A 24,315-nucleotide genomic window follows, 5' to 3' on the forward strand; every position below is an offset into this window, starting at 1 on the left:
CCCAATTAAGCTGCTGAAATTAGTATGTTTAAGCAGTTGACAGCTGAAAATAAGAAAGTGTGCAGTAAAGCCAGGACAAGCTCACTCATCCATTGCTGAGGAAGTATGAGCAAAGCTGCTACATTCAGACAGAACCTGAAGTTCAGTCCTCGAATCTGACTTAGACTACATGTTAAAAGCCAAATTAAAGATGGAAACAGTAGCATAACAGGCAACTCATACAAAGAAGCCAAGCCCACTCACTTCCAACATCCTTTTACACAGCGAGACAAACAGCTCATAGAATTGACTTTATTTACAGACCGTTTGGGGGAAATTGTCACTTAAAAAAAAAAAAGTTATGAAACAATCTTACAGGGAAGAGTCTATGACCACAAAGTATACTTAAACTAGTTCACTTTTTACAGAAATATTCAAGTGTTCAGTTATTGATGGCCCATATGGATTCCAGATGCCTGGAGCATGTGACAGGTCATTTCTGAAGCCTATTCTGGGCCATCAATACTAGCCACAGCATTGCTTTCAGAGTGCAAGAGCTGGCTTTGTTTTGGACTCTATCAGGTTGTCATTTCACTTTCAAGAGCGGGGAGGAAAGAACAGGCAACTACAGCTACACTTGTGACGAAGAGTCGCTGGTGATGGTGGGCCACTGAGAGAAGCTGCTTTTGACCTTAGCTAGTGGAAGGCAATTTTAAAAGACACACCACACAGCAGCAAGGACAACAATCGGGTGGAACTACTGTTGTACTGATAATTATCTAAGGTCAGTTACGAAGGTCCGTATACAGCAGCCCACTTGCCATGTCTTCAGTGCGCTGAAGGAGGCTGACACTTCCAATGAAGTGGTTGCCCGCTGGAAGTTTTTCTTGGACAGGAGTAGATCAGGATGCACAGTGGCTGCTCTTCCCCCACTTTAGCTACCGCCACATTACGGATGACAAAAAGGATACCGTGGAGAAAGACTTGAGACTGCAACAGGCAAAGCGACTTCACCCTGTTCACTCACACTTGACAGATGCAGCACCTTTAATCTTAAACAAGTCCCACATGTACAGTGAAAAGATCCCAAATCATAGGCACACAAACTAAAGCGTAACTTTTTACTAGCTACTCTTATGTACAGCTGTATAAGGTTTCAAAAAAAGCTATCTGGTGGAGATATATATATATACAAAAAGATGTTTATACATTGGTCTGTACACAAGGGACTATACATTTAATTTCCTGTGAGGAACCCCTTAAGCTGCTACCTCTATCCTCAAGAGGATTCCCAGCACTTCATTCACATATCTTACAAAGAAAGCCAAACGCAAAAAAGGGAAGATGCTTTCAGAATTGGAACTGGTCCTGTCTTGCATCAAAGTTCCTTCAGGGTTCACTATTCAGTCCAGGAGATTCTTTTAATCTCAATGTAGACATGGGAGCTCGGACAGGTGCCATGTGCTTTCAGTCACTCAAAAAAAAAAAAAAAAAAGAAGAAGAAGAAGAAGAAGAATGAAGAAAACTGAAGAAAAAGAAGGGGGGAAAAAGAAAAGAAAACCTTGCACAAAGTGCTAAAACCAAAGCACCCAAAAGGAAATGCCAGTGAAGCACAGAGTTCCGTGTCTAAGGAGGCAGCAGCAGCAGCAGCAGCAGGAAGACTGAGTACCTGCTCTCCAACATAGCTGCTTACTGCCGGTACTCCAGTTCGTCTACACTGATTACTTTGGATGGCATGGAAGGGAGAGGTTGCTGTAAGACGTCCGAACCAAACCATTTTGCAAGACCAACAGGGGAGCTACTTCGCTGGTTCGCACGGTGGTCAAGCTGTGAGTGCACATGAGGCAGTCCAGTCCGAGATGGCACATTCAGAGGGGGAGTTTGTACACCAACAGCAGATCCTTGTGCACTTGAGCCTGGGGAAGGCGGAGAAGGAGAGAGAGAGAAAGACAAAAAGTGAAATACATGCCTTGAGCAAACATAAGGCTGCTTTGAAAGTGTGATGGGAAGCTTCAGTCTTGGTGGTGAATGCACTGTATGTTTGGCTCTGGGTCAGAAACTCTTATTCAGCTTTTCTGAGAAAACAGATAGAACTCCTCAAGTGAGTGGCAAAATAAAAGCTTTCTTCACCCCTGAACTCTATAACCATTCAGAGTACAGCTTGACCATGCTACAGGGTAGGTGCAAGCAGTTCAGTTGCTAGTTCGGTTTGGTGCAGCAGTATTCAGGGGCCAGCAGCATTTCCAAAAACTCTGCTCCCCAACCTCCTGAACTCAAGCATCAAGGAGGCCTGGCCTCTCCACAAGACCAGGTGGCTTCCGCTCTCCAAGGTGGAGAGAAGCACGTGAGCTCTCCTCCAAAATACCACTTGTGAAATGAGCCACCATCAGAGCCGTCTTTCCTATTGGGCTTACTGGCGTGTTGCGCCAGGGCGCAGACCTCTCAGGGGCGCTCCAGCAAGTCCCGCCAGCTGTGCCCTGCCAACTATATGGCTGGCGGCAGTGGCGGAGGAAGGGGGAGTGGCAAAGAATCTGAAAGCGCCGGCACCCCACGCGGGTGGGTGGGTGGATCACGTAGCCACACCAATCAGCACCAACGGGTGGGAGGATGGCGCAGCTGCGCCAATTGGCAGCCCCGGCAGGGCTCCTTCCCTCCCGGTAAAGTGGCTCCCCGGGCTGACTCTCTGGCAAGCCAGCGGCTCATGAGCAACAGCTCCGGCAAAGCTGCTCTTCTCCCTCCCTCCCGAGCTTGCTGTAAAGTGGCTCCTCCATCTTCCTCCCTCCCAGCAAAGCGGCTCCCCTCCCCACCCAGCAGCAGCACCAGCAAAGCTGCTCCTCTCCCTCGCTCCCCAGCTCACTGTCAAACCGCAAAGCGGCTCCCCCTTCTCCCACCACTGGGGCAGGCACTTCCTTGTTTTGCTTTTCAAAAGGGAAAATAACCCATCAGTTGGTTTCCCCTCTTGTCTTTCTCTTTCTTTGGTGTTGTGTGTGTGTCTCTGTTTCCTTTTCCTCTGCCAGCTGCAGTAAGCCACCAAGAGGCAGCAAACTTGAGTGCTTCTGCCTCCCAGCCCCTCAACCAAGCTCGGCTAAAAGAAGAGGAAGAAGCTTCAGCCGCCAAACAAAATCACAAGCGGATCTGTGTTGGGAGGCACACTTTGCCTCCCTCCTCCAGGTCCTTTTCACCCAATGCATTGTCAAATTCAACTCTGCAAAAGAGTGTTCTTCTGCTTTAAATGTCCTGTCCAAACCTCAGTTTGCAGAAATGAACTTAGTGATCGCCTCCCCCTTCTGCTTCTTTCTCTCCTCCTAGATGTCTCCACTAGCTAGCATTTATATGGAGATCAGTTCTTCTCTGTCTCTCTATCTCTCGTGTCAGCTCCCTAAAAAAAGGTCAACAACTCTGGGGAAACTTCCCTAAAAAAGGTCAACAACTTTGGGGTTCCTCCCCTTAAAAAAGGTTGACAACTCGGGGAGGGGGGGCACCGAAGGCATCTTTGCACCACGGTGCTGGATATGCTTAAGACAGCCCTGGCCACCGTCTGGTATCTTCTAGTGCAGAAATAGGCCTACGTTAGTCTTGCTGAGCGATTTCCTGTGGGCTACCAAAGTGTTTTGAAACTTTACAAAACAAGGCAAGAACATAAAGGATTTATTAACACAGACTAGCTGCAGCATAGCTGTTAAAGATCCAGAATGTGAAGGTCTACTTAAGACAAGCAGTGCCTTCCTGGGCCTACTTAGCTCAGCATTTTTTGCAAAATCTTATCAGCAGGCCAAGGTGGTCCACTGAAGGATGGCAGCCCACCATCTGCTTAACTCTGCTCTAGCAGCAAGGAGAAGTACTGTAAGCTGCTTGTTTCTAAGTGAGAGTTTTGCTATTCATGTTAGAAAGGAACCATTTAGACCACTGGCAGTCCCTGGCTACCTGGGGAGGGGAAACCTTACCTGATCTCTGTAGCTGCTGCTGCATCATTGCCAGTTGCAGAGGTGTCCCAGAGCGAGGATTCAAGAGAGGATGGCCAGCTGTTGGAAGCGGGTAACAAGGCTGACCAAGGATGGGAGCAGACACTCCCTGGAAGTGAGTCAAGTCTACCCCAGGGGGAATCATACCTGGTAGGAAGAAAAAAATCCCCGATAAGCAAATGATCTCTCCTCAGTTTTGGACACCTATCTGCATTTCTAGCCCAACCATTCCCAAGAATTCAAGGCAAGTTAACAGCCGTTTTGACTCAAAACCACAAACCACTGTTTAAATGGATTTGATTATTTGCTTGGCCCTGGTCATCTTAAAACTTTTCCAAAAGAGATTATAGTTTAAAGCCACCAGGAGAAGTTGCAGTATAACTGTGGTGCAATCACCATGTCTAGGATTTCTGATGGCTTCAAGGCAAAACCACTACCTTCAACTGTACCTAAATTAAAGATTGCTGAAAGCCAGTGCAGACCCTGCAGATTGTTACACTGTTACCTTACCACCCCATCAGGAGGCTTACCATCACACACTGCCTGTTTCAGGTTCTTAGGGAGATCCCAAAGAAATCATGCCCAAATCATAGAATTGAAAAGTTAGAATGGAAACAAGAGGATCTTTTAGTCCAACTCTCTGCAATACAGGAATCTTTTTACCCAAGGTGGGGCTCGAACCTGACCGCAAGATTAAGGGTCTCATGTTCTACCGAGCTATCCTAGCAGTCCGATCACTCATTTAAGTTCCACCTACAAGGTAACAGAATTCATAAAGGTTGCTGTGCTTAAGTATTCTTTCTAACGTTGCAGTTAACAAGATGGCCTGATAGTTTGTTCCTATGTTGGGGGGGGGGGGGGAGAAAGATTACCTGCTTGCAGCAGAGGTGGAAGATGCTGAGGATGAATCCCTTGCTGCAGCATCCTCTGGACTAATCCCGGGGGCAGTTGATGAGTAGGCCGTACCATTGGTACATGAGGAACCAGGGGGACCTGGTGGACAGGACGGAGGAAAGTAGACCCCGGGACAGGGGAAGCCATGGTAGGGGTCTTTCTCCCAGTGGACTTCGGCCTGTAGTCTTGTTCTTTGGTGCAACGATTGGTCTGAGAAAGTGGCGTTGAACAGGCAGAGCGCTGTAGCGATGCTAGCTTGGTACCTATGGAAGGTGAATTCTCTTGATCTACGTGTTCTATGGACCTAGATGGCAGCAAGCCCTCTGTGGAGAGACAAGAGCAAATCACTTAAGTGTACTATAATTTGGGGTGGGGTTTGGAAAGAGTGCACACTCACTGCCCACGCTGACAAGAAGCCACCGCAGCCAAATTGCCTGTTGAATCGAGCGGCTTATCCCACATTCCCATAACAACCCTGTGGTTGGGGTTGGCTAGGCTTAGCCTTTACCCCCTGCAAATTTAAATTAAGAACCGCCTGCTGGATCAGGCCAGTGCCTCAGGTACTCTAGCATCCTGTTCTCACAGTCGTCACCCAGGTGCCAATGGAAAACCTGCAAGCAGGACCAGAGGACAAAAGCACTCTCTTCTCCTGTGGCTTCCGGCAAGAGGTGTTTAGAAGCATTGCTGCCTCTGACCATGGAGACAGAGCGTAGGCCTCATGGCTGGTAGCAATAAATAGCCCTCTCCTCCATTAATTTGTCTAATTCTCCCTTAAAGCTATTTAGGTTGGTGACTATCACCGCCTCCAGTGGGAGTGAGTTCCATAGTTTAACTATACGCTGCTTTTCCACAAAATTGTTTTCCGAAAGACCAGGCTACAGAAGATTTTATAGCCCAGGCACCCCCAAACTCGGCCCTCCAGATGTTTTGGGGACTACAACTCCCATCATCCCTAGCTAACAGGACCAGTGGTCAGGGATGATGGGAACTGTAGTCCCAAAAACACCTGGAGGGCCGAGTTTGGGGATGCCTGGTATAGCCCATGATCACATGAAACTTCATGCCTGAAGCAAGGATTTGTGGCCAGGCCTCTCTGGTCCAAATTGGAACCCCTCCACTACCACCACACTGCATAGCTGTGGCCCAGGCACGGCAGAGCTGGTATGAGCCACTTAACCCTCACAGGAGATGTTCCATGCCCTGCTCCTTCACAGTGCTAGCTTCCAAAGGTTTGTTTCTTCTCTACTCACCATTACTGCCTCCCTGTGCTTCATTTTCTACTCTATGGATGCAGAGGAAGCTACACCACATACATTTGCCAGGCAGGCCTGCCTAATTTTGATTTGTCAATCACATTTAGATGAGAAGATTTAATGAATTTTGGCAGAGAATACCAAGTAGCTTGCCTGTCTTGTCTCTGCGCAACCCATGAACCACAGAACACTCTCCTGCCTATTTGCCAGCCTCTTCAGGAGAGACCCCTCCCTTCTGGCTTTATGGGGATTTTCTGGACAGAATTTATGGCACATGGTGGCAGGGACTTATTTAGACCTCCGTTTTGCCTTTCCCAACACAGATGGCCGCCACACCATCCTGTACCTTCACTGTTCCTCAGACCTTCATCTCTCTCACTGCATTTCAGCTTTGCAGGATTTGGTTCATCTTTACTTTTGTCTTTGCTTTCATACATCTTGCGTATCACTGAGGTAGGAGTAAAGGAAGGAGACAGCTAGAAAGAAAACAAAAAGATCACCAGAAATTAGTAGCCCATTGTGTGGGATAGTTTTTGTGCATTGGGCAGCTCATCTAGCTAGACAAGTTCCAGAGCCCTAGATACACCAGGCAGTGCCTGGGACCCCAAGGAGATACTATAGAAAGGTACAACTAAAGAAGAGTTTGAAGGAGAAGTGCCACCACAACAATAATAAAGTCAAGTTCATCTGGTATTACAACACTTCCATTAGCTGGAAATTGAAAGAGGGCTTCTACTACACTAAATCTGATCCATTTGTCCTTTGTTTTTCATACAACAGTGGGTCTTTCGATAGCACTAACCATGCTAGTGATGGAAGCAGCAGGGGCTGGAGGAGAAGAGGCATTCCCTCTGTGGCCCATGGGAGCAGGAGATTTCGACAGACGCTGCTGCTGCTGCCTAAGAAAGAGAAAACACACATTTTAACTGTTGCCCCATCCTCTTTCTGCCTGGCTGGGGAACAAGAAAGCTCCTTGGCTAAACTGTCCTGGGAGTCTGACCTGCTCTGCTCTGCTGATACAAATCAGTTTGAAAGCAGGAGAAAAATGGGCTAGTTTTTAAGAGAGGAAATGGAAGATACTGCTTAGCACAACACTAAGCTTGGTCTTTGAACCTAGTTCCTTGTGTATTTGGAAAAGAGCAGGACAGACTACCTTTCATCACTAGGTCAGAACTCCAGTAAAGAAGCCACAGTCCTTTCTCCACAGGAAAGAAGGCTGGGAGAGTTCCAGCCAGACCTGGGGATGGCCAGGCAGAACAACGGAGAGGGGAAAGCAGGTCACTTGCCTTGTGCCAAGTGCTTTCTAGGCGAAAGGAATTTCACCCTAAGTACTACAGACCAATCCCTGCAGTTCAGATTCAGTGGTCCCCACAGCTTTTCACCTGCATCAATATCCAACAATCATTGTGCTAAACATATGCAATATATGCTATTACAAGTATTTAATTCTTACAGGCACTGTTTGAGTTTCACAAAGTTACAGTCCACGTCCTACATCAGCAAAACTATTTATTCCTAGCAAACTTGAGACCCACATTTCAAACTATCTTCGCCAGAGCTCTGGGATGAGTCTCCTTTGAAAATTAAGGTAGGACAAATAGACATAGGAAGGGAGCACTGAAATTGCTCTCTCAGCTACCAAACCGCTGTTTATGCTCACCTGTTCCTGAAGCCATCTCGGTTTTTGTCCATTTGTAGTTTGCCAAAACCCGGCTGGTAGAAATTCGACACCTGCATGGTTAAATCGTGTGGAAGCGAGAGGCCTTCTAATGCTGCTTGCTGCAGCTCAAGTGGACTCATCTGAAATAAAGATTTCAGCAGAGTCGTAAGTATAAAGCCAAGGCTTTTAAACTGTTAGATTATTATTACAAATTAGCTACAGATACCTAAAAGGTTTCTTTGGTGTTAACAAGTCTGTACAAAAAGGCAACGTTCCCCTCTTAAATAGGAGGGTCACCACCTCATGCTTGCACTATTTAACCCAGATGTTAGGAGTAAGATGCTGAATTACAGCACAGTTGCAAGGAAAGCACTTTACCACTTCTGCTTCAGATTATCCTCCAAGTCTATCCTAAAATAGCTTATCTGTCAACCCTCATTTTAAAGTATATCTCCAAAGACATTTGCCTATTGTAAAGGTAGAATCCAAATGTACCTATGAACTAAGCGAGAAGTCATTTCTCAAAACTGTCTGTGAACAGGACAGTAACAAGGCTCTAACTAGGTCAGTAGAGGTCACAGGTATTTTAGATTTTCTCATTGGAGTGCCCTTGCATGCTGGGCGCAGAGAAGGAATGCTAACTGGAAAACAGTTTATTACCCCACCCTCCAGTTTCTTAGACCTTACTACACATCTCCCAAATCCTTTTGAGCTTCTGGCATGTTGTAGGAGCTACCTCTCCTACATTCCCTGTACACCCCAACATTGACCAATATGTTTGTCTTATAATAGGCCACTCTCACTGTAGAAGTTCCAACTTTTCAACATGGCATGCAATTCTGCAAGGAGCCTACGTGTGACTGAATAAAATACAATCCCTTCATTCAGCTAGATAGAATCGTCGCCGTTCCTAGCAGTGAGCCAGCTAGGCTAGGCTACATTCCACACCCATCATGATTCCAACTTAAACACCAAAGGGTAGGAAAAGCATTCCTCCCCCCTCACCTGTGCAGCAGCTGGGCTCATTGACTTCCGGATCCCCTGAAATGGATCACCAAGCAGCTGTTGAGAACCTGATCCAAAGCCTGCAATGAGATAAGTGAGCAGCTTCAACATTAAGTGAACCAGTGGCCTAGTGGTCCTAAAAATCCTACAGAAACAGATGATTTTCTCTTAGATATTTTGTTCTAGGAAAGCTGCAAGCTCTTTTGAACACATAAAAAAAGAGCTACTGACTGTAGAGAAGTCATCTGGACTTGTTTGTTTGCAATTCAAATTAATTCTGATCCAAGATTATTATTCAGAGCCTGAGTCCAACTTGTTTTGGTTAGAAACTTTGAGTCGATTGTTTGGTAGGAGTGTGAAACAATGAACTTCCCAGGACTACCAGTAGGCAGGAACTGGATGTATCCAAAGAAAGCTGATGGGGAGTATTTCTAGACATTCCAGCTCTTACCAATTGGTGAGGAGATCTGATGCCTCAGATAGTCGGCAGAAGCAGCTCGAGTCGGAAACATCTGAGAAATCGGAGGCTGCGGTGGAGAGGGGGCTCTTTGGCCAAGCAGAGATGAGACAGGTTCCAAGCCACTCATCAAGTTGTTGAGGACATTAGATGAAGCAGGTCTGCCACTGGACGGCCCGAGGATCTCCTTTGGAAATAACACAGGATTTTCAGATCCTCCAACTATGATGACTACTTGAAGTCACTTCCCAGCAGCACGTAACACAAAGAAATGCTCCATGAAAATAAGTCTGTCAAGACATTCCAAACTGCCTGCGGCAGAAAGAATTGCCGCCAGGCAAGCAGAATGGGAACTTCATCTACCTGTTTTCTTTTAGGCAGTTGTCAAATGGAGCACAGATTCTCATTAAAACAGACATGGAAGGGCAGGCAGGGAGGCTGCAACTTTCTGTAAACCTGCAGGGCTGGATTACAACACTTCTGCAGCCATACTAGCTGAGCCAGTCAACAAGAGCAACACTCCTGCTTTTTTTATTTATTTATACAAATATTCTTTAAGTCATTGTAGCAGCTGCATGCAGCTTCTTGTGGTGAGCTCACTGCCATTGAGTGCTGCAAACATCCATTTGCATGCATGGAGTATGACAGTTGGAAGCTTCAGCTAGTGCAAAACGGGGATAGGCTACAACCAGCATTTAATTCCAGTGCTCAAAAGGTTTGCACTGGAGGCTCATACATTATTGAGCCAGGTTCAAGGTTTGTGTATTATCTTACAAGGCTCTTAGTAACTTGGGTCCAGGTTACATTAAGGACCACCTTATCCCTGTTGTTGTTGTTGTTGTTGTTGTTGTTGTTGTTGTTGTTGTTGTTGTTTTCACTCTACCTGCAAGATATTCTTTGTGGCCGACTGGCCTTGCATCTCAGGAGGCGTTATCACGTGGCTTTCAAGGGTTTGCTGAAAATAAGGTGACATGCAGTTTTTGTATCACTTTGTAAGCATTCGTCGCCTGCCCCATCCTCCCAGTGCAGCCCACCAGCACATGCAAGAATCAAGACAAATCTACCAGTGTAACGAGGCATCAATTTTATAAGTAGTTTGATAAGCAGGCTATAAGGATGCCAACGTTAGCTTACCCACTTTAAAGACAGAGGTAGAGGAGCTGGTCTTCCACACGTCAATCCTTACTACTGTCACCAGCAAACTGGCAATGGCTGAACCAAAGGTGGCCTGCTCAGTAGTAGTTCCCCATTTACAGAATGCCCCCTCCCCTTATATATTGATATTTAAGTTTTGGATGGTTGGTGAACAGTTTTTGCCCATGCTTTCCTGTTCATTAGGAAACAAATGACATCTAATAAAAAGTAATGAAAGTTCATACAATTTCTAAAATTTAGATTTCCAATCTTTTGTGTATTAAAAACTCTTACAAGAAATCATTTCCCCATGTCATGGGATGCATCCAGTAAGATGCTCTCTCATATAGTTTTAAACTATTGATCCGAAGTATGTCTGCTATACAGTCATACAAGTAGTACGTGTTTGTATATAGGAAGTGGTTTCAAGTTTTTGCCCCAAGACTGGGTGTGGTTGAATTTCTATCATTTACGCACTCCTTCTCTACTTACATTGACTTTTGGTTGGGAAGGCAGAGTCCCACTTGCCTTCATAGTACTGACTAGTTTGTTGAAGGCAGACATATCGCCATCCTTAAGGTGCCGGGAATCTCTCATGTTTAGTGACTCTTCCATCTGCTCGGCCGTTAAGGGGGCGGCAGGTTTCCTCTCCTGGTCCACTTTCAGGGTTTTCAGCCCAGCTTCTACTTCTTCCACTGAAAGGACAACTCCTGAATGTGCTGAAAGGGGTGGGGTGAGGGGAAAGAGAGAGATAATCAAGAACTAGATGTTCCATTGATGGGGCAGATTCAGGGATGACAGAGATTGCCAGAAAGGAAGACCACAAGGATACGGCACTAGCTCCATTTTTGTTCCAGGTCACTGCTTTAAAACGTCAGTCATTCCAAGGCCATGCAAGGACTTATGCACATCCAACACCGAAGCTGCAGCTAAATCAAAAATTAAGATTCCAGATCTTCCAAACAGCAAATAAGAATCAAATGAAGAGGTGACACAGACATCTTATGAGACTCTCAATAATGTATGAGTCAGAGATAACTCTGAGCCCTGTGAGTAACTTAGAAGCCAGCCCAACAGCTTAACAGAATTTAGATTACATACAAGGGTTGAAGCGTATAAACAGCCATGCATATTTGTACAGTACAAGAGCTATTAGGACAATTGGTACACGCCAGCACAAAGTAGCCCTATAAAGCAAGAGAGTGGGGACAATAGCACTTTCCAGTGGACGACACCCCAAGGCACATGCACAAATGATCTGCAACCTGAGCAAGCTTTCTTTGAGCCATTAAGATTTCTTCCAAGAATTTTTCAATGAAAAAAACTATTTTTCAAATAGTGGTTTGCCTAAAACAGAATAAATTATCTCTTGGGCTTCTTAACTATGGGTCTCTCTCATGATTCTAAGTTTTTACTTGCAATACCAGGGCGCTCTTGGAATGCATGCCTTCACTTCTATGCAGAAACTGACATCTGAAAGCATATATTCTGCTTACAGGAAGCTGCACTGTCATGTAATTATTTGATCCTTATGTCGTGTCAGTCAATGCTGAACCACTGGTGTTTGAAGTCAGACTATAACAGAGGTGGATTTTCTATTCACAAGATCATACGTATGCCTTCCATTACTGCACCTCAGCAAGATAAGAAACCACAACATGGTCAATTTAGACCCATCTGAGCAGAAGCTACTTGCCATTTCACAAAAGCAGTTAACCCAAGCAAGTTCAAGGCTGTTGTATAAAATTGGAACACTCCAGTCTTGTGTTTTCCAGGAGCTCCATGGAGCAGAAGTTGCCTACGTCTACTATGGAGACTGAAGAGTAGTCAATAGAGACACCAAGTGCATTCTTTGTTGCCCTAGAATGGCTTGTCCAGTCTCTAGTCACAGATCATGCAAAGCCACAAAATATGCATCACAAAGAAAACAGTGCTCTAAAGCAACAGCTAGCCATTTAGGCAAGATGCTTCCAGTTAGGGAACAGATATTGGAACACAGAGGTACCATGATGTAATAGGCAGTCTTAGGTCTCGTTTAAGAGTTAATGGCCAAAGAAATGTAAATGAATGTATTTCCATAGCAGGAATTGCCTTTTTATTTATTACAGAACAAAATTGGCACCCAATACTGCAATTCAGATGCCCTGACAGTCGTGCAGATGCAGGAAAGGACCCAAATCACTTAACGTTCAAGCACATTCAGCAAACTGTAGCAGGAAGATAGAGACTGACATCTGAGCACAGGGCTTGGAATTAGTTTGGGTGGAAACTCTTACAGCAGGGATTTCCCAGTTTTCTACTGTGCATATTCACTGGATGAAAATTCCAACTCCTGCTCCTGACTGTCATTAGGAAGCACCAAATCAAAGACGTGTTTTTATAAATTCCTCAGCATGTTTGCATGCCAGTATCCGCTGCTCAGACCTGCCAGCTGAGATTCTGAACTGAAACCCAATTATTATGCAGCACATGCAGGGGAGCTTCTGAACATGCACAAGCAACATGCAGATCAGCCATGCAAGCCTTCTGCGGTACATGCAATTTAAAAAGGTGGGCCTCAGTAACCAAGACGTATGACATGCCAAGATTTTGGCAGGAGAATTTATGGCTCAATAATTCCTTTCCCACCTTCAGCCCTCACCCCCACATCCACCGCAAATCTGCCATCTCGGGTACTGGCCAATTATATTTCTTTTTAAGATATCCAGGTTTATACGACATCCAGAGAAGCCGCAGACTCCCTAGCTGAGAGATTAGTTGCAGAAAACTTTGCTTACGTTATTGAGGCAAGAGATGCTGTGGTGCAAGCTTGGGTGAAGAGCAAGAGCCGCTCAAGTGGCAAGCTTTGCAGTGCTCGAGGCTTTCGCCACCAGCTTTCAATTTGGAAATTGATTCAGATGCCAGGAAGGGTTGATACCAGGAGCTTCGTTTACACCAGGAGTTAATCCTGCTGTTATAGCCTATGGATAAGGATCAGGCAATAGCAAGGCAATGCAGATATCCATAGGGATCCCTGAAGTCAATCTTAGCACTTCCTGGCCGAGAACCAAAGCTTGGCACTTGAACATGTTTTTGCCAGAGGCACCCAGAGGCATCACAACAGCAGAAGGGGGAAGACTTACTGCTCTCTCTAAGCTTCTCCTTGTTGGCTGAGAGACTTGAGAGGAGGGGTTTTAAGTCCACTTTGGCTTTCTGCAGCATCTCTAAGATGTCCACTTTGTTTTCAGAATGGTCTTCCAAAGGAATGGGAGCAAAGTAGTTTCCAGAGTTCTGACCAGGGGACAGAATGCCTTGCTCTAGACCTGAAACAGTAAAAACCAGGACGACTGCCTTGTAAGTCTTTTCTGCTCTCAGGAGAACAGAGCAAAGAGGTTTATACTCTTGAGAGGAGACAGCATTCCACAAAGAGACACACTCGTACCCAAGGAGTTTAGGGTTCTGCTCCAGAAGCTGAAGAATCAGAATGAAGAAAATGCCACGGGCAAGGGGTCCTGCAACATGGTCCTGCAACTTTCTAGAAGAAATACAAATGGCCACAGAAAGGACAAGACAGTATTACCTGCCAGTCTCTCCAACTCTTCATGGGGTGTAGATCGAAGGCTGCTCGAACGGCTTCCGGAACGGCTGGGATTGGAAAACCAGCGGCTGAACCTGCTGGCCGACACAGCACCTTCCCCCAGCACATCTTCTATCATCTATATAATAAAGAGAAAAGGGGTGGTATTGCAGGCAATCATAACCAAGAACAGGTGTCTGATCCCTGCATAATCCCTTTGACTGTAGCAGGCCTGCTGTTTCCAGAATTCTTCCAGGAGCAACCACACAAAGCCTGTTCTCTGAAGGTTAGTCCCCAAACCACTTCTGTTGGCAGTTGGCACTTTGCCCTGATGGCAGAAGTGTGTCCTGGAGTCCATTAAGGGGCCTCAATTTACTAATCCTAAAGGTTTAGATCAATGGTGAGGGCCCTTTAGCCCTCCAGATGTTGCTGAACTACAATTCCCATCAGCCCCAGCAAGCACAGCCAATAGTCAGGGATGATGATGGAAGTTGTAGTTCAGCAACATCTGGAGGACCAAAGGTTCTAGAACCTTAGGATATTCAACAATACTTCATGCTGTTCAGCCTCCACCAGTGGCAATCTTATTTGTTTTCTCAGAAGCAAGATCCTATTGTGTCCAAGGGGACTTAGGATTCCAACCCAGGAGGTGCTACTTGTATTGCAAAAGGCAGCTTCCAAAAAGAGGCACTTTTGCCTCCAATGACCAAGACCTTGTTGCAAATGTACCATGTCATTCTTGTATATGCAAAACACTACATAAAAAAGGGCTCCGTTACCATACAGTCGTACCTTGGATCCCGAACGCTTTGTGAGTTGAACGTTTTGGCTTCCGAACACCGCAAACCCAGAAGTGAGTATTACAGTTTGCAAACGTTCTTTGGAACCTGAACTTCTTACGCTGCTTCCGATTGGCTGCAGGAGCTTCCTGCAGCCAATCGGAAGCTGCACCTTAGTTTCCAAACATTTTGGAAGTCAAACAGAATTTTGGAACGGATTCCGTTTGACTTCCGAGGTACCACTTTATTTGCACATTTATTTATTTGATAAAACTTACACGCTACTTCAAAATTGTTTACAGAAACCCAACATTATTGATTAAAACATTCAATAAATTAAAATCAGCAACAAATTAAAAACACATCAGCATTTTATGTATCTGCATAGGCTTTTCTAAACAAAAATGTTTTCAGCAGGTGCTGAAAACAAAGTAAAGGGCACGTGCCTGATTTCAATAGGCAAGGCGTTCCAAAGTGTATATGCTGCCACACACAAAAAATGAGTTCTTACAAATGTGGACCAGGTATTATGTGGCACCTGAAGAACTGGCAGTTCCGCAGATTGAAGCAGCTGAGGGGACCTTTTTGCGTACCATAATGTATGTAGGGAGCCTGCTTGAGGGCTCCCATATGGGTCTGAACAGCAGTATATCAAATTTAGAACAAATCAATATGCTATCCTATATTTTACTAGAGTATCAAATGCTATTTTGACTGTGGACAAAATGGGACCCTCTATGATCACCTCTTATTGGCTTTACTGAAGGAAGAGTGGAACAGGAGTAGCACAGAGTTCAGGATGAATTCCTCCCGCCTGCCCTGTGGAACTTGGAAGCTTGCTAGGTACCCACAGTTAAGTATTAACTAAATCATTTTTTATGCTATGTCAAGTTAACGCCATCACCCAACTTCAGACATGGCAACTCAAGGGTCCTTCTGCTCTTCACCGCACAGCACCACTATCAACCAGCACCACTGCTTCTGATTGGCAAACACATCCAAGGTTGAGCTTTGATAAGCTACTTTTGAAGGTGTTCCCTCTTTACTCTTATGAGGGGCAGGGGTAAGTCACTAGCCTATTTAATTTTTTTGCAGGCCATGCATAGAAGTGAAGCCTGCGTTCTGCAAGCCCAGGCATGACCCTGGCTGCTGCTGCAGTGCTCCCACCCTTAAATCCAAGGCAATCAATTCCTTCATCCACCCAATGTTTCCTATGAAGCCCGAGTTCCTCTTGCAAAATAACGCCTTTGTTGTGAGGCAAGTCAAAGCCTGAGAGATTGCATTTGGGTATCAGGTATTCCATTTTGAAGGTTGTTGTTGTTGTTTAGTCGTGTCCGACTCTTCGTGACCCCATGGAAGGTTAACTAGTCTTATTAGTTTATCTTAAGGATTGTATGTATATGAAACTATTCAGCTAAGGAGTCACAGATTCAAACTAACAATATGGAGCAGGCATAGGCAAACTCCAGCCCTCCAGATGTTTTGGAACTACAATTCCCATCACCCCTAGCTAACAGGACCAGTGCTCAGGGATGACTGGAATTGTAGTCTCAAAATATCTGAAGGACCGGAGTTTGCCTATGCCTGATCTGGAGTATCCAAATACATAAAATTTTAGGCCTTGTTTTTGGGAAGGGCCCTCAATATTTTGATTAAAAGTGAATTCAAGAAAGTACAAGCATTATACTACAAACAAAAAAAAAGTGTGTGTAGCCTCAAAATCTTTCCTTGGATAGTTCTCTCCTAAGGCAACTGTGTATAACTCTGTATGGACACATCCAGCAGACTTCAACCCCAACATACCTACCTTGGAATAAGGCAATTTAAATAAAGCATCCTGTTTTTAAAACTAAATCTATCCGATGAACAAACAGGCATATTCACTTGCTGGTTTGGGAGAAAGTCTCACCCACTCAATCAAGTCAGAAGTTCTTGCAGTTGTGCAAACCTCAAAGTTGCCCCCAGTACTTCCTGTTTAAACTAGAAGCCTCATGGCTCCCACCACCCAAGTTCCCCATCTAAAATTATACCGGAGTTTTCCATAATGCAGCTCATAACCCCATACCCCTACTAAACATATTCAAACACTGTTGCTTACAGTAGCCGGAGGAATTTTAGATGACACAACTAAGTTCAGAAGGTCACTGACCTCATTTATTTGACTTGTTTCTTTAGCTTTTTCTCAGTTCCTATCACAAGGAGTAGTATTTAAAATATTTTATACCCCACCTTTCCATAAAAAGCCTATACAGTGGCACCTTGGTTTAAGAACAGCTTAGTTGGATTAAGAACGCTGCAAACCCGAAAGTAGGTGTTTTGGTTTGTGAACTTTGCCGTGGAAGCAGAACATGTTTCACTTCCTGTTGAATGTGTTCCATTTGTAAATTGAGTTACCCGCTGCTATGGGAAAGCACGCCTTGGTTTAAGAACGCTTTGGTTTAAGAACGGACTAAGTTCGTAAACCAAGGTACCACTGTATTCCAGATGATCTAATTCAGCATAGCTCACTGTCTGCAAATTTTCACAGAAGGGTGAAGTACAAGAAATGAAGCCATATCATCACTACTTCCAAACATGCAAGCAAACCCACCCTTGGCAGAGGTGGGGGCTGCCTTGAAATATTCAAGTATTTCCACTTCACTTGACAAAGTTTTTCAAAGCCTTCTACAGAGCAACAAGACATGGGAAAAGCCACTACCAGAAACAGGGTGCATTAGTTCAAGATGGTAACCATCATGGCAAAGTTGGGTGTTTTTTAAAAAAAATACTTACCGAAGCCAAGCCAGGAACACTCTTATCTAGGTTGAAGAACTCATTGAAATCGAACTCTCCTGGAGCTGGTTCCGGCAGGACTATTTCCCTTGGGACTTCTTGATCGGCTACTGTCTCCTGGCCAAGAACAGACTGCACTTCTACCTCTTCTGCTAACCCGCCATTGCATTCTATTCCTTGGGAAGGATAAAGCCAAAATCAGCGCACACAAAATAATTTCGAGAGGCAACAGGAGCCACTCTTTGACACCCAGGGACACAGCTGCCTGTTTCAATTGTTAACAGGTCTACAAGTTCATAGAATGCTTCCCTAAGTTACATTTAAATATGCGTTACTCTCAAGTTTCATCAGAGTTGCTCCAGAGAACGTTCAAAACAGATACCAGAAAGGTGCCAATTGTATGCACTGCTAAGTTTTCAGGTGGCTAAAGAACTGTATTTCAGTGCTGCTAAAATGACGTTCTTACAGTCTACAAAAATGCATGAAGCCTTAAGGCCCACTTCCATTAGAATGCAGCCAGACAAGGGGCAGATGGGGCCAATTTAGCTATCTGTTCCCAAAATCTCCCAAGCAAAATTTTGCTACTTACCTTGAATGCGTTAACACTACAGCTGTAATCTTAACTACCGTATTTTTTGTTCTATAAGACTCACTTTTCCCCTCCTAAAAAGTAAGGGGAAATGTGTGTGCGTCTTATGGAGCGAATGCTGGCTGTGCAGCTATCCCAGAAGCCAGAACAGCAAGAGGGATTGCTGCTTTCACTACGTAGCGATCCCTCTTGCTGTTCTGGCTTCTGAAATTCAGAATATTTTTTTTCTTGTTTTCCTCCTCCAAAAACTAGGTGCGTCTTGTGGTCTGGTGAGTCTTATAGAGTGAAAAATACGGTATGCCATGTATGTCCCACTGAATTCAATGGAGCTCACTCCCAGGAAAGTAGTTAGGACTGCATTCCAACATCTTATCCTGATTCCAAATTAAGAGTGCATGAGATACTGTCCTTCAGGAAGGCTGCAAAAGGACCTCAGATTAAGGCCTTCAATCCCCAGTATGACAACTATGTACCACATGCATCACCTGCTAGCATCACACTAGTTACCTTGCTCACTATCATCCAGCCTTGCTTATCTAAATTTTTTCCTTGGTCTAGTTAGGCATCTGAGGCTTACACTCATTTAAGCAAATAATATTCTAAAATGAAAACCTCTTATGGGTAGCTTTATAGCACAGCAGACACAGAAATGCCCTCTATACCAAGTCAACCACACCTAGGCCCTATAACCCCACTCTAAAGAACTCAAGTAAAGATGCATCTCATACCTGCATCTACAAGCCAGAAGACTGATCATGAAGCACAGAAAGTTCAGTTAACGGCCAATGACAGAAATGGATAAAAGCAGACACTTCAATACACAAAATGCCCCCCCCCCCTTTCTGGGCCATAGAGTTTTCCTCCATTTATCCAATACACAAAGTTTCTGTGTTAATACCTTCCTTCAGAGAAGTTGGACGCCGTCTTGTTCGCTTCCGCCCTTTATGTTCTTCCTCTAGTATTTTATCATCAAAGCCAGTAAGTTCGATGGTTTCCGACTGACTTGTGGGGCCAGCAGAGAACCATTCCGGTTCCTCCTCAGTATAGGAGTCATTCCTTCGGCGTTCTCCAAATACACGCTTGCTGTCCCCATATTCTCTCTAAAGTTTACGGGGAGAGACGTGGAAAACATTCAACATGTGGTCTCTAGCCAACCATAATAATAATCCCTTTAGTGGGATCCAGCTTTTATTTTTTTTGTGTTGAATCCAACCAAGTCCTACTCAGCACCGACCTACTGAAATTAATGGGCCTAACTTTGCCATGTCTGTTAATTTCAAAGTTTACCACACAATGGGCCCAAGAAGGACCAATACCAGATACAGCCCTCTGCTTCTAAAGCAACATTCCTCTCCATCCCTCTTTGCTGCCAAATAGCCTTCCAATTCAACACAATCCACAGGTTACAGGTGTTTCTGCCATTATCAGACCTACAGCAAAGGCATTTATACTTTACTGTATAACAGGAAAGTGCTGTGTTGTTTTCTGAACTTGCTCTGGGATGCCCTGGTGCGACTTATACAAGTGGTCAAGAAAGTCTATCAAATACATGAAGCAGGCACAGGTACACCTTCCTGTGTGGTTTTAAGGACTAACCCTGAAACGCTTGTCTTTGTACTCCCTGTCGCGGTCTCTGTCCCTTGCGTCTCTTGAGTCCCGTGAGTCCTTCTCACCACCTCGGTGGTCTTTATCAAAGTTTCGGGCAGAGATTATTCTCCCACTGCCAATCCTACGGCCGCCAATGACACGGACACAGTCATTTTCTTTCTCCAGTGGGCTTCCTGCTCTTCGTGAACCTACAGCTGCAGTCACGTGGCAGCCCCCTCCAAAGCTTCGCCGCTGTGGACTCAGCACCACATCCAAGTCATCTTCTTTTACCCGTTCTCTGGGATCTACAGGTTGAAGAGATTTTAGTTACATGTCAGGAATGTGTTTATGTGTTAAAGAAAGTAGGTGCTACAAGCTATATTCACAAGCATGGCAAAATCATTTTACATATTTGCTGTGATTGCAAGGAGTTGAACTAGAGGACCCAGCCCTACAATTCTATGTTATATGCAATTTAATTCATTACTCAAATCTGTCCTAAAACAGTCCTCACTACAATTTTAAGTAACTCTATTGCATGCTCCTTCCTTATTTTATCCTGCTTTCTAAAGCACATACTGAGCTCCATGAAATAGTCAAAGCCACACAGGAATCTCTATATTTCAGTTTTGTGATTTATGTGCTTTTGTGAAGTGCTCACCCACTATCCTTCTCATGAGTGAACTCCGATCTGAATCCGAGTCCTTCTTAAGTCCTTCCACTGGTGAAGTCCTTCCAGAATTTGGATATAGTGACGCATGCCATTTTTCAGGATCCCAAACTCCATCACTGCAACGTTGCAAAAGATGCACATCACTCATGTTTGACCCCCTATATATTTAACATTTCTGCAACCAATGAAAGTCATAAGTTGACTAAAGATTAATAGAAATACCTGTCATATTTTTCTGAAAGACATGATGGCCTCCGTTTAGAATGGGGACGCTCTTTAATGTCCAAGAGCTCTTCCTGGAGAAAGGGGAGGGGAAAAATGATGGTATTCTCAAATTTCCACATGGCAATTTATTGTACACCAGATTTCATGCAACATAGCAAGAAGGCTTGTCTGGTATCTGTTTTGACTCAAAAGGAGTATTTGGAAAACAGCTGAAGGAGTGTCTGTTTGGGACAGGGCTCAGCAAACCTTTTCAGCAGGGGCTGGTCCACTGTCCCTCAGACCTTGTGAGGGGCCGGACTATAATTTGAAATTCCTATGCCCTACAAATAACCCAGAGATGCATCTTAAATAAAAGCACACATTCTACTAATGTAAAAACACGCTGATTCCCGGACCGCCCGCGGGCTGGAATGCGAAGGCAATTGGGCCGCATCCGGCTCCTGGGCCTTAGTTTGCCTACCCATGGTTTGGGAGGATTATACCTTCTGCTGGAGTTTAAAGGATTTAGAAGCTGAAAGAATGTAAGATTCCCCATAAATAAGAATCTCAAATGCTTTCTGAAAGAAGTCCTTGTAAATGGGAGATTGTTCCATGCAAGAGACATCAGTAATGTGCTGTCTGGTGGCAGTTACTGCAAACTGACAACTGTCCTGCTGAGATTACTTTCAGGAAATCACACAATGGTCCATTTACTATATGTAGCAGCTATACATCTTTGAAGTACATTTCTACTGAAGGCTTTCAATGTTATTTTATACTGTTCGTTTTTATAATGTGGTCCTGCCTAGAAGCACAGGCCTTCTCCTGGAATACTTGGCATAGCAAAAGTGCAAAGCTAAATAGAATTATATATATATATATATATATATATATATCCTGCTTTTCACCATGTAGATGAATGCAGGCATGTCTCCACTGACATGCATACCAAAAGGAGGTGGGGCAGAATAAGGAATTTCCCATTTGCATGTGTCCCGGTGATGAATGCAGTGGACCGGACCGGAACCCCGGAACCCTCACATAAGTGATGAATCCCCTATATATGAATTTTAAAACTAAACCTCCAACATTTAAAACCTCAAGAATCTCAAAAGAGACTAAAACATCTGAGAACTATTCAGGGGTCAAAGGCCTCCAGCAATAAGCATTTTGACCAGGTGACGTAATTAGGGTTTAAGATCTAATTTAATTTCACATCTACAACCTATGTTCTGAAACAAAATAGAATTTCAGATTAATATTGTTCATTTGGTAAAATAAATTTGCTATCAGTCACTTCAGTGGCAAAAATTAGAAGGGTGGTGTTGCAAATCTTTGTTTAGGTAAACTAGTTTAATATAAAATTCTTGTATCATACACCAGCTTGTTTAGTGTGGTGACAAGTTGGAGCTCTCTAGAAGGCTGTTAAGTAGACCTATCCCTTAAAAGAGTTCCTGTTAGTTTTACTACAAAAACAAGGTTTAGGAATTAAATCCAAAGAAAAAAAATCTCACTGACAGTTCTATATTTGTATGCTCATTTACAGGAAAATTACAAGTTTTTGCAGACTGATGGCAACTATTAACAGCTTGATTCTACTATCACTTCAGAAGCAATTTGATACTTATACTAGAAGCATAAAAGCTTACTTTTGTGTAGCGATGAGGGAATTTCATTGCACCAATCAATGTATCGCCGTTCACAACTTCTGTCATTCCCCCCCTTTTATCCATAGTTGCTTGGAGGCCTTGAACATGCGCCTGTTAAACACACACACAAAATGGAATGTACAAAACCATGCAACGTAGTTTCACTTCAAGCATTCCATATGCACTTATGACAACTTTTGCCATTCTGAGCACATTACAAGCACCTGGACATTTGATGGTAGCCTGTAGTATGGATTTTTCAAAACTGTTTGCTGGCTTTACTCCTTCAAAGCAAAAGTCTCCAGGTCAAGAGTTATTCATTTAAATAGTCTTTTTACATACATATTGTTGGCCAACAACTTATAATAATAGTGCTTCTTTCAACAACCTATGAGTATGAAGGAGATAAAGCAACATTGGCTGACTCACCTTTATGCTTTAGGAGAGTCAAGGACCAGAGTACTGACATTCCAGGATACCATGATGCCTCCCTGAGAAAGTTTCCCTATCAAGACCGCTGCAGTTAATCATAGCTATGTTTATAAGAGACACCCTATGTTCAAGGAGACAGGCATCCTTATCACAGGTCAGAAGCACATGGAGAATGCCACATCAGTACTTCCAGATAGCTGGGGGTGGAGACAGACCATATTCGGCAACAAGTCCTTCAAAGGGGGCACAACAAGCTCTTGTGGGAGGGGTCGTAGCTCCCATGTGCTGCATGCAGAAGGTCCCAGGTTCAATGCTCAGCATCTCCAGTTCAAGAAAAAAAGGACTACAGGCATAGCAGGTAATGGACCCTCCTGCAGCCTGAGACCTTGGAGAGTTCTACTATTGACTAGTAATGCCTTCCCCAGCATGGTGGCCTCCAGGTGCTAAATAGGATGCTGTCAAGCCTTAAACCTGGGAACTTCTGCATCTAAGCCATGGCCTTTCCCCTGAACATAAAGATTCTAGTCCTCAAAGTTCTGAATAAAGGAATGTCTTAAACAGGAAGCTGCCTTATACCAAGTCAGACCACTAGTTCAATAGTTCAATATTATTTACAGTGACCAGTAACAATGGCTCTCTAGATTACAGGTAAGGGGCATTCCAGCCCAATCAATCAATCAATCAATCAATTACCCTCCACCCTAAGGCCTTCCTACTGGGAGGACTGAACCTGCATGGAACCTTCTGCATGGAAGAAAAGTCCTTCTCCACTTCCCTGGATACTGTTGGACTCCAACTCTCATCAACCCCCAAGCCAGCGGGGCCAACGGCCAGGGATGCCAGGAGTTGTGGTCCAACAGGCTGGTTGGAAGAGGCAGTACAAGGAGCGACACAAGCCATTCCGACCAACTGCAATGGAGGTTGCCAAGGTGCTCAACAGGTAGCCATATTCGTCAACTCCTGCCAAACATTATTCCTATTAAACGCGGGCGCACACACACACACGTACACTTAACCCGCCTCCAATCCTAACTCAGAACGTGGGAAGCTACAATCCTAGGCGGGAGGCGCCTCTCCTCACGCGGCGACCCCTTCCTTCCTTCCATCCCTTCCTTGGGGGCAGTATCATCTCCGACATCACTCCGCTCCTCCCCGCCGCCGCCCCCCACTTTCGTCCCTTGGATAACCCATGGCTGGCCGAGACAGGAAGCTGCAAGCCGTGGAAGTGGGGTGGTGGAGCAGAAGCGGGAAGCCCTCCGCTTCTCCTCTGCTCTAAGCCACGGTCTCCCTCGCTGACTGCCCAAGAGAAGGTGGGTCGGGTAGTAGCAGCGGTGGCCTACCTGGCAGGGCTGTTGTTGAGGCCGGCCTGCACGCGTCGCAGGCGCAGTAGTAGTACGGAGACGCCCCGCCCAGGCAAAGGGGGGACGGTTTTCCGGGGAGGCCGCACACAGCGCCGGCGGAAGCGGGAAGGGAGAATGTGGCTCCTCGGCCCCCGCCGCCCCGAGGAGAGGCGCCCCCTGCCCCACGCCCAGCAGGTGACTCAGCGGAACCCCCACCGGGGGCCCAGGCCGCGGGCGGCTTCTCACCTCCCTCGCTGGCGCTCCCTCGCTGGGTGTCTGGCCTTCCCGCCCCCTCTCAGTCCGGTCAGGGACGAGGACGACGACGACGGGGGCGGCCGCCGCCGTCGCCGCTCCCTCAGACCCCGCCGCCGCTTCTCCCGTCCTTCCTCC

At 45.2% G+C, this 24,315-nt stretch overlaps 1 protein-coding gene across 5 annotated transcripts; it reads right to left on the reverse strand.

The window, feature by feature from the left end:
• Positions 1 to 277: 277 nt before the first annotated feature.
• EIF4ENIF1 (eukaryotic translation initiation factor 4E nuclear import factor 1) lies at positions 278 to 24,307 on the reverse strand. 5 transcript variants are annotated; one of them, XM_080986215.1, is made up of 19 exons: positions 24,172 to 24,306; positions 22,154 to 22,264; positions 20,523 to 20,596; positions 20,289 to 20,416; positions 19,637 to 19,932; positions 18,939 to 19,140; positions 17,452 to 17,627; positions 13,904 to 14,039; positions 13,467 to 13,646; positions 10,837 to 11,063; positions 10,094 to 10,165; positions 9,205 to 9,397; positions 8,754 to 8,833; positions 7,749 to 7,888; positions 6,891 to 6,987; positions 6,435 to 6,564; positions 4,814 to 5,158; positions 3,924 to 4,088; positions 278 to 1,895 (listed from the first exon to the last, which is right to left on the reverse strand). In XM_080986215.1, the coding sequence occupies exons 2-19, from the start codon at positions 22,235 to 22,237 to the stop codon at positions 1,669 to 1,671; spliced, it is 2,952 nt and encodes a 983-aa protein (XP_080842341.1). In that variant the 5' UTR covers positions 22,238 to 22,264; positions 24,172 to 24,306; the 3' UTR covers positions 278 to 1,668. The 5 variants fall into 5 exon arrangements, with proteins under 5 accessions (XP_080842341.1, XP_080842343.1, XP_080842345.1 ...); XM_080986217.1 differs by having other exon boundaries at positions 6,891 to 6,983; positions 7,748 to 7,888; XM_080986219.1 differs by lacking the exon at positions 24,172 to 24,306 and adding an exon at positions 23,926 to 24,050.
• Positions 24,308 to 24,315: the final 8 nt, after the last annotated feature.

The sequence above is a fragment of the Podarcis pityusensis genome, assembly GCF_964106645.2.
Source record: "Podarcis pityusensis genome assembly, chromosome: 16".
Classification (NCBI taxonomy): domain Eukaryota; kingdom Metazoa; phylum Chordata; class Lepidosauria; order Squamata; family Lacertidae; genus Podarcis; species Podarcis pityusensis.

Coding starts and splice junctions, on each gene's coding strand:
- EIF4ENIF1 (XM_080986215.1), bottom strand. CDS start 22,237: ATGGATAAAAGGGGGGGAATGACAGAAGTTGTGAACGGCGATACATTG. Junction 7,889..8,753: donor TGAGCCCAGCTGCTGCACAG/GTGAGGGGGGAG, acceptor TCTTTATTTCAG/ATGAGTCCACTTGAGCTGCA. Junction 1,896..3,923: donor GCAGCAGCTACAGAGATCAG/GTAAGGTTTCCC, acceptor CGCCTTCCCCAG/GCTCAAGTGCACAAGGATCT.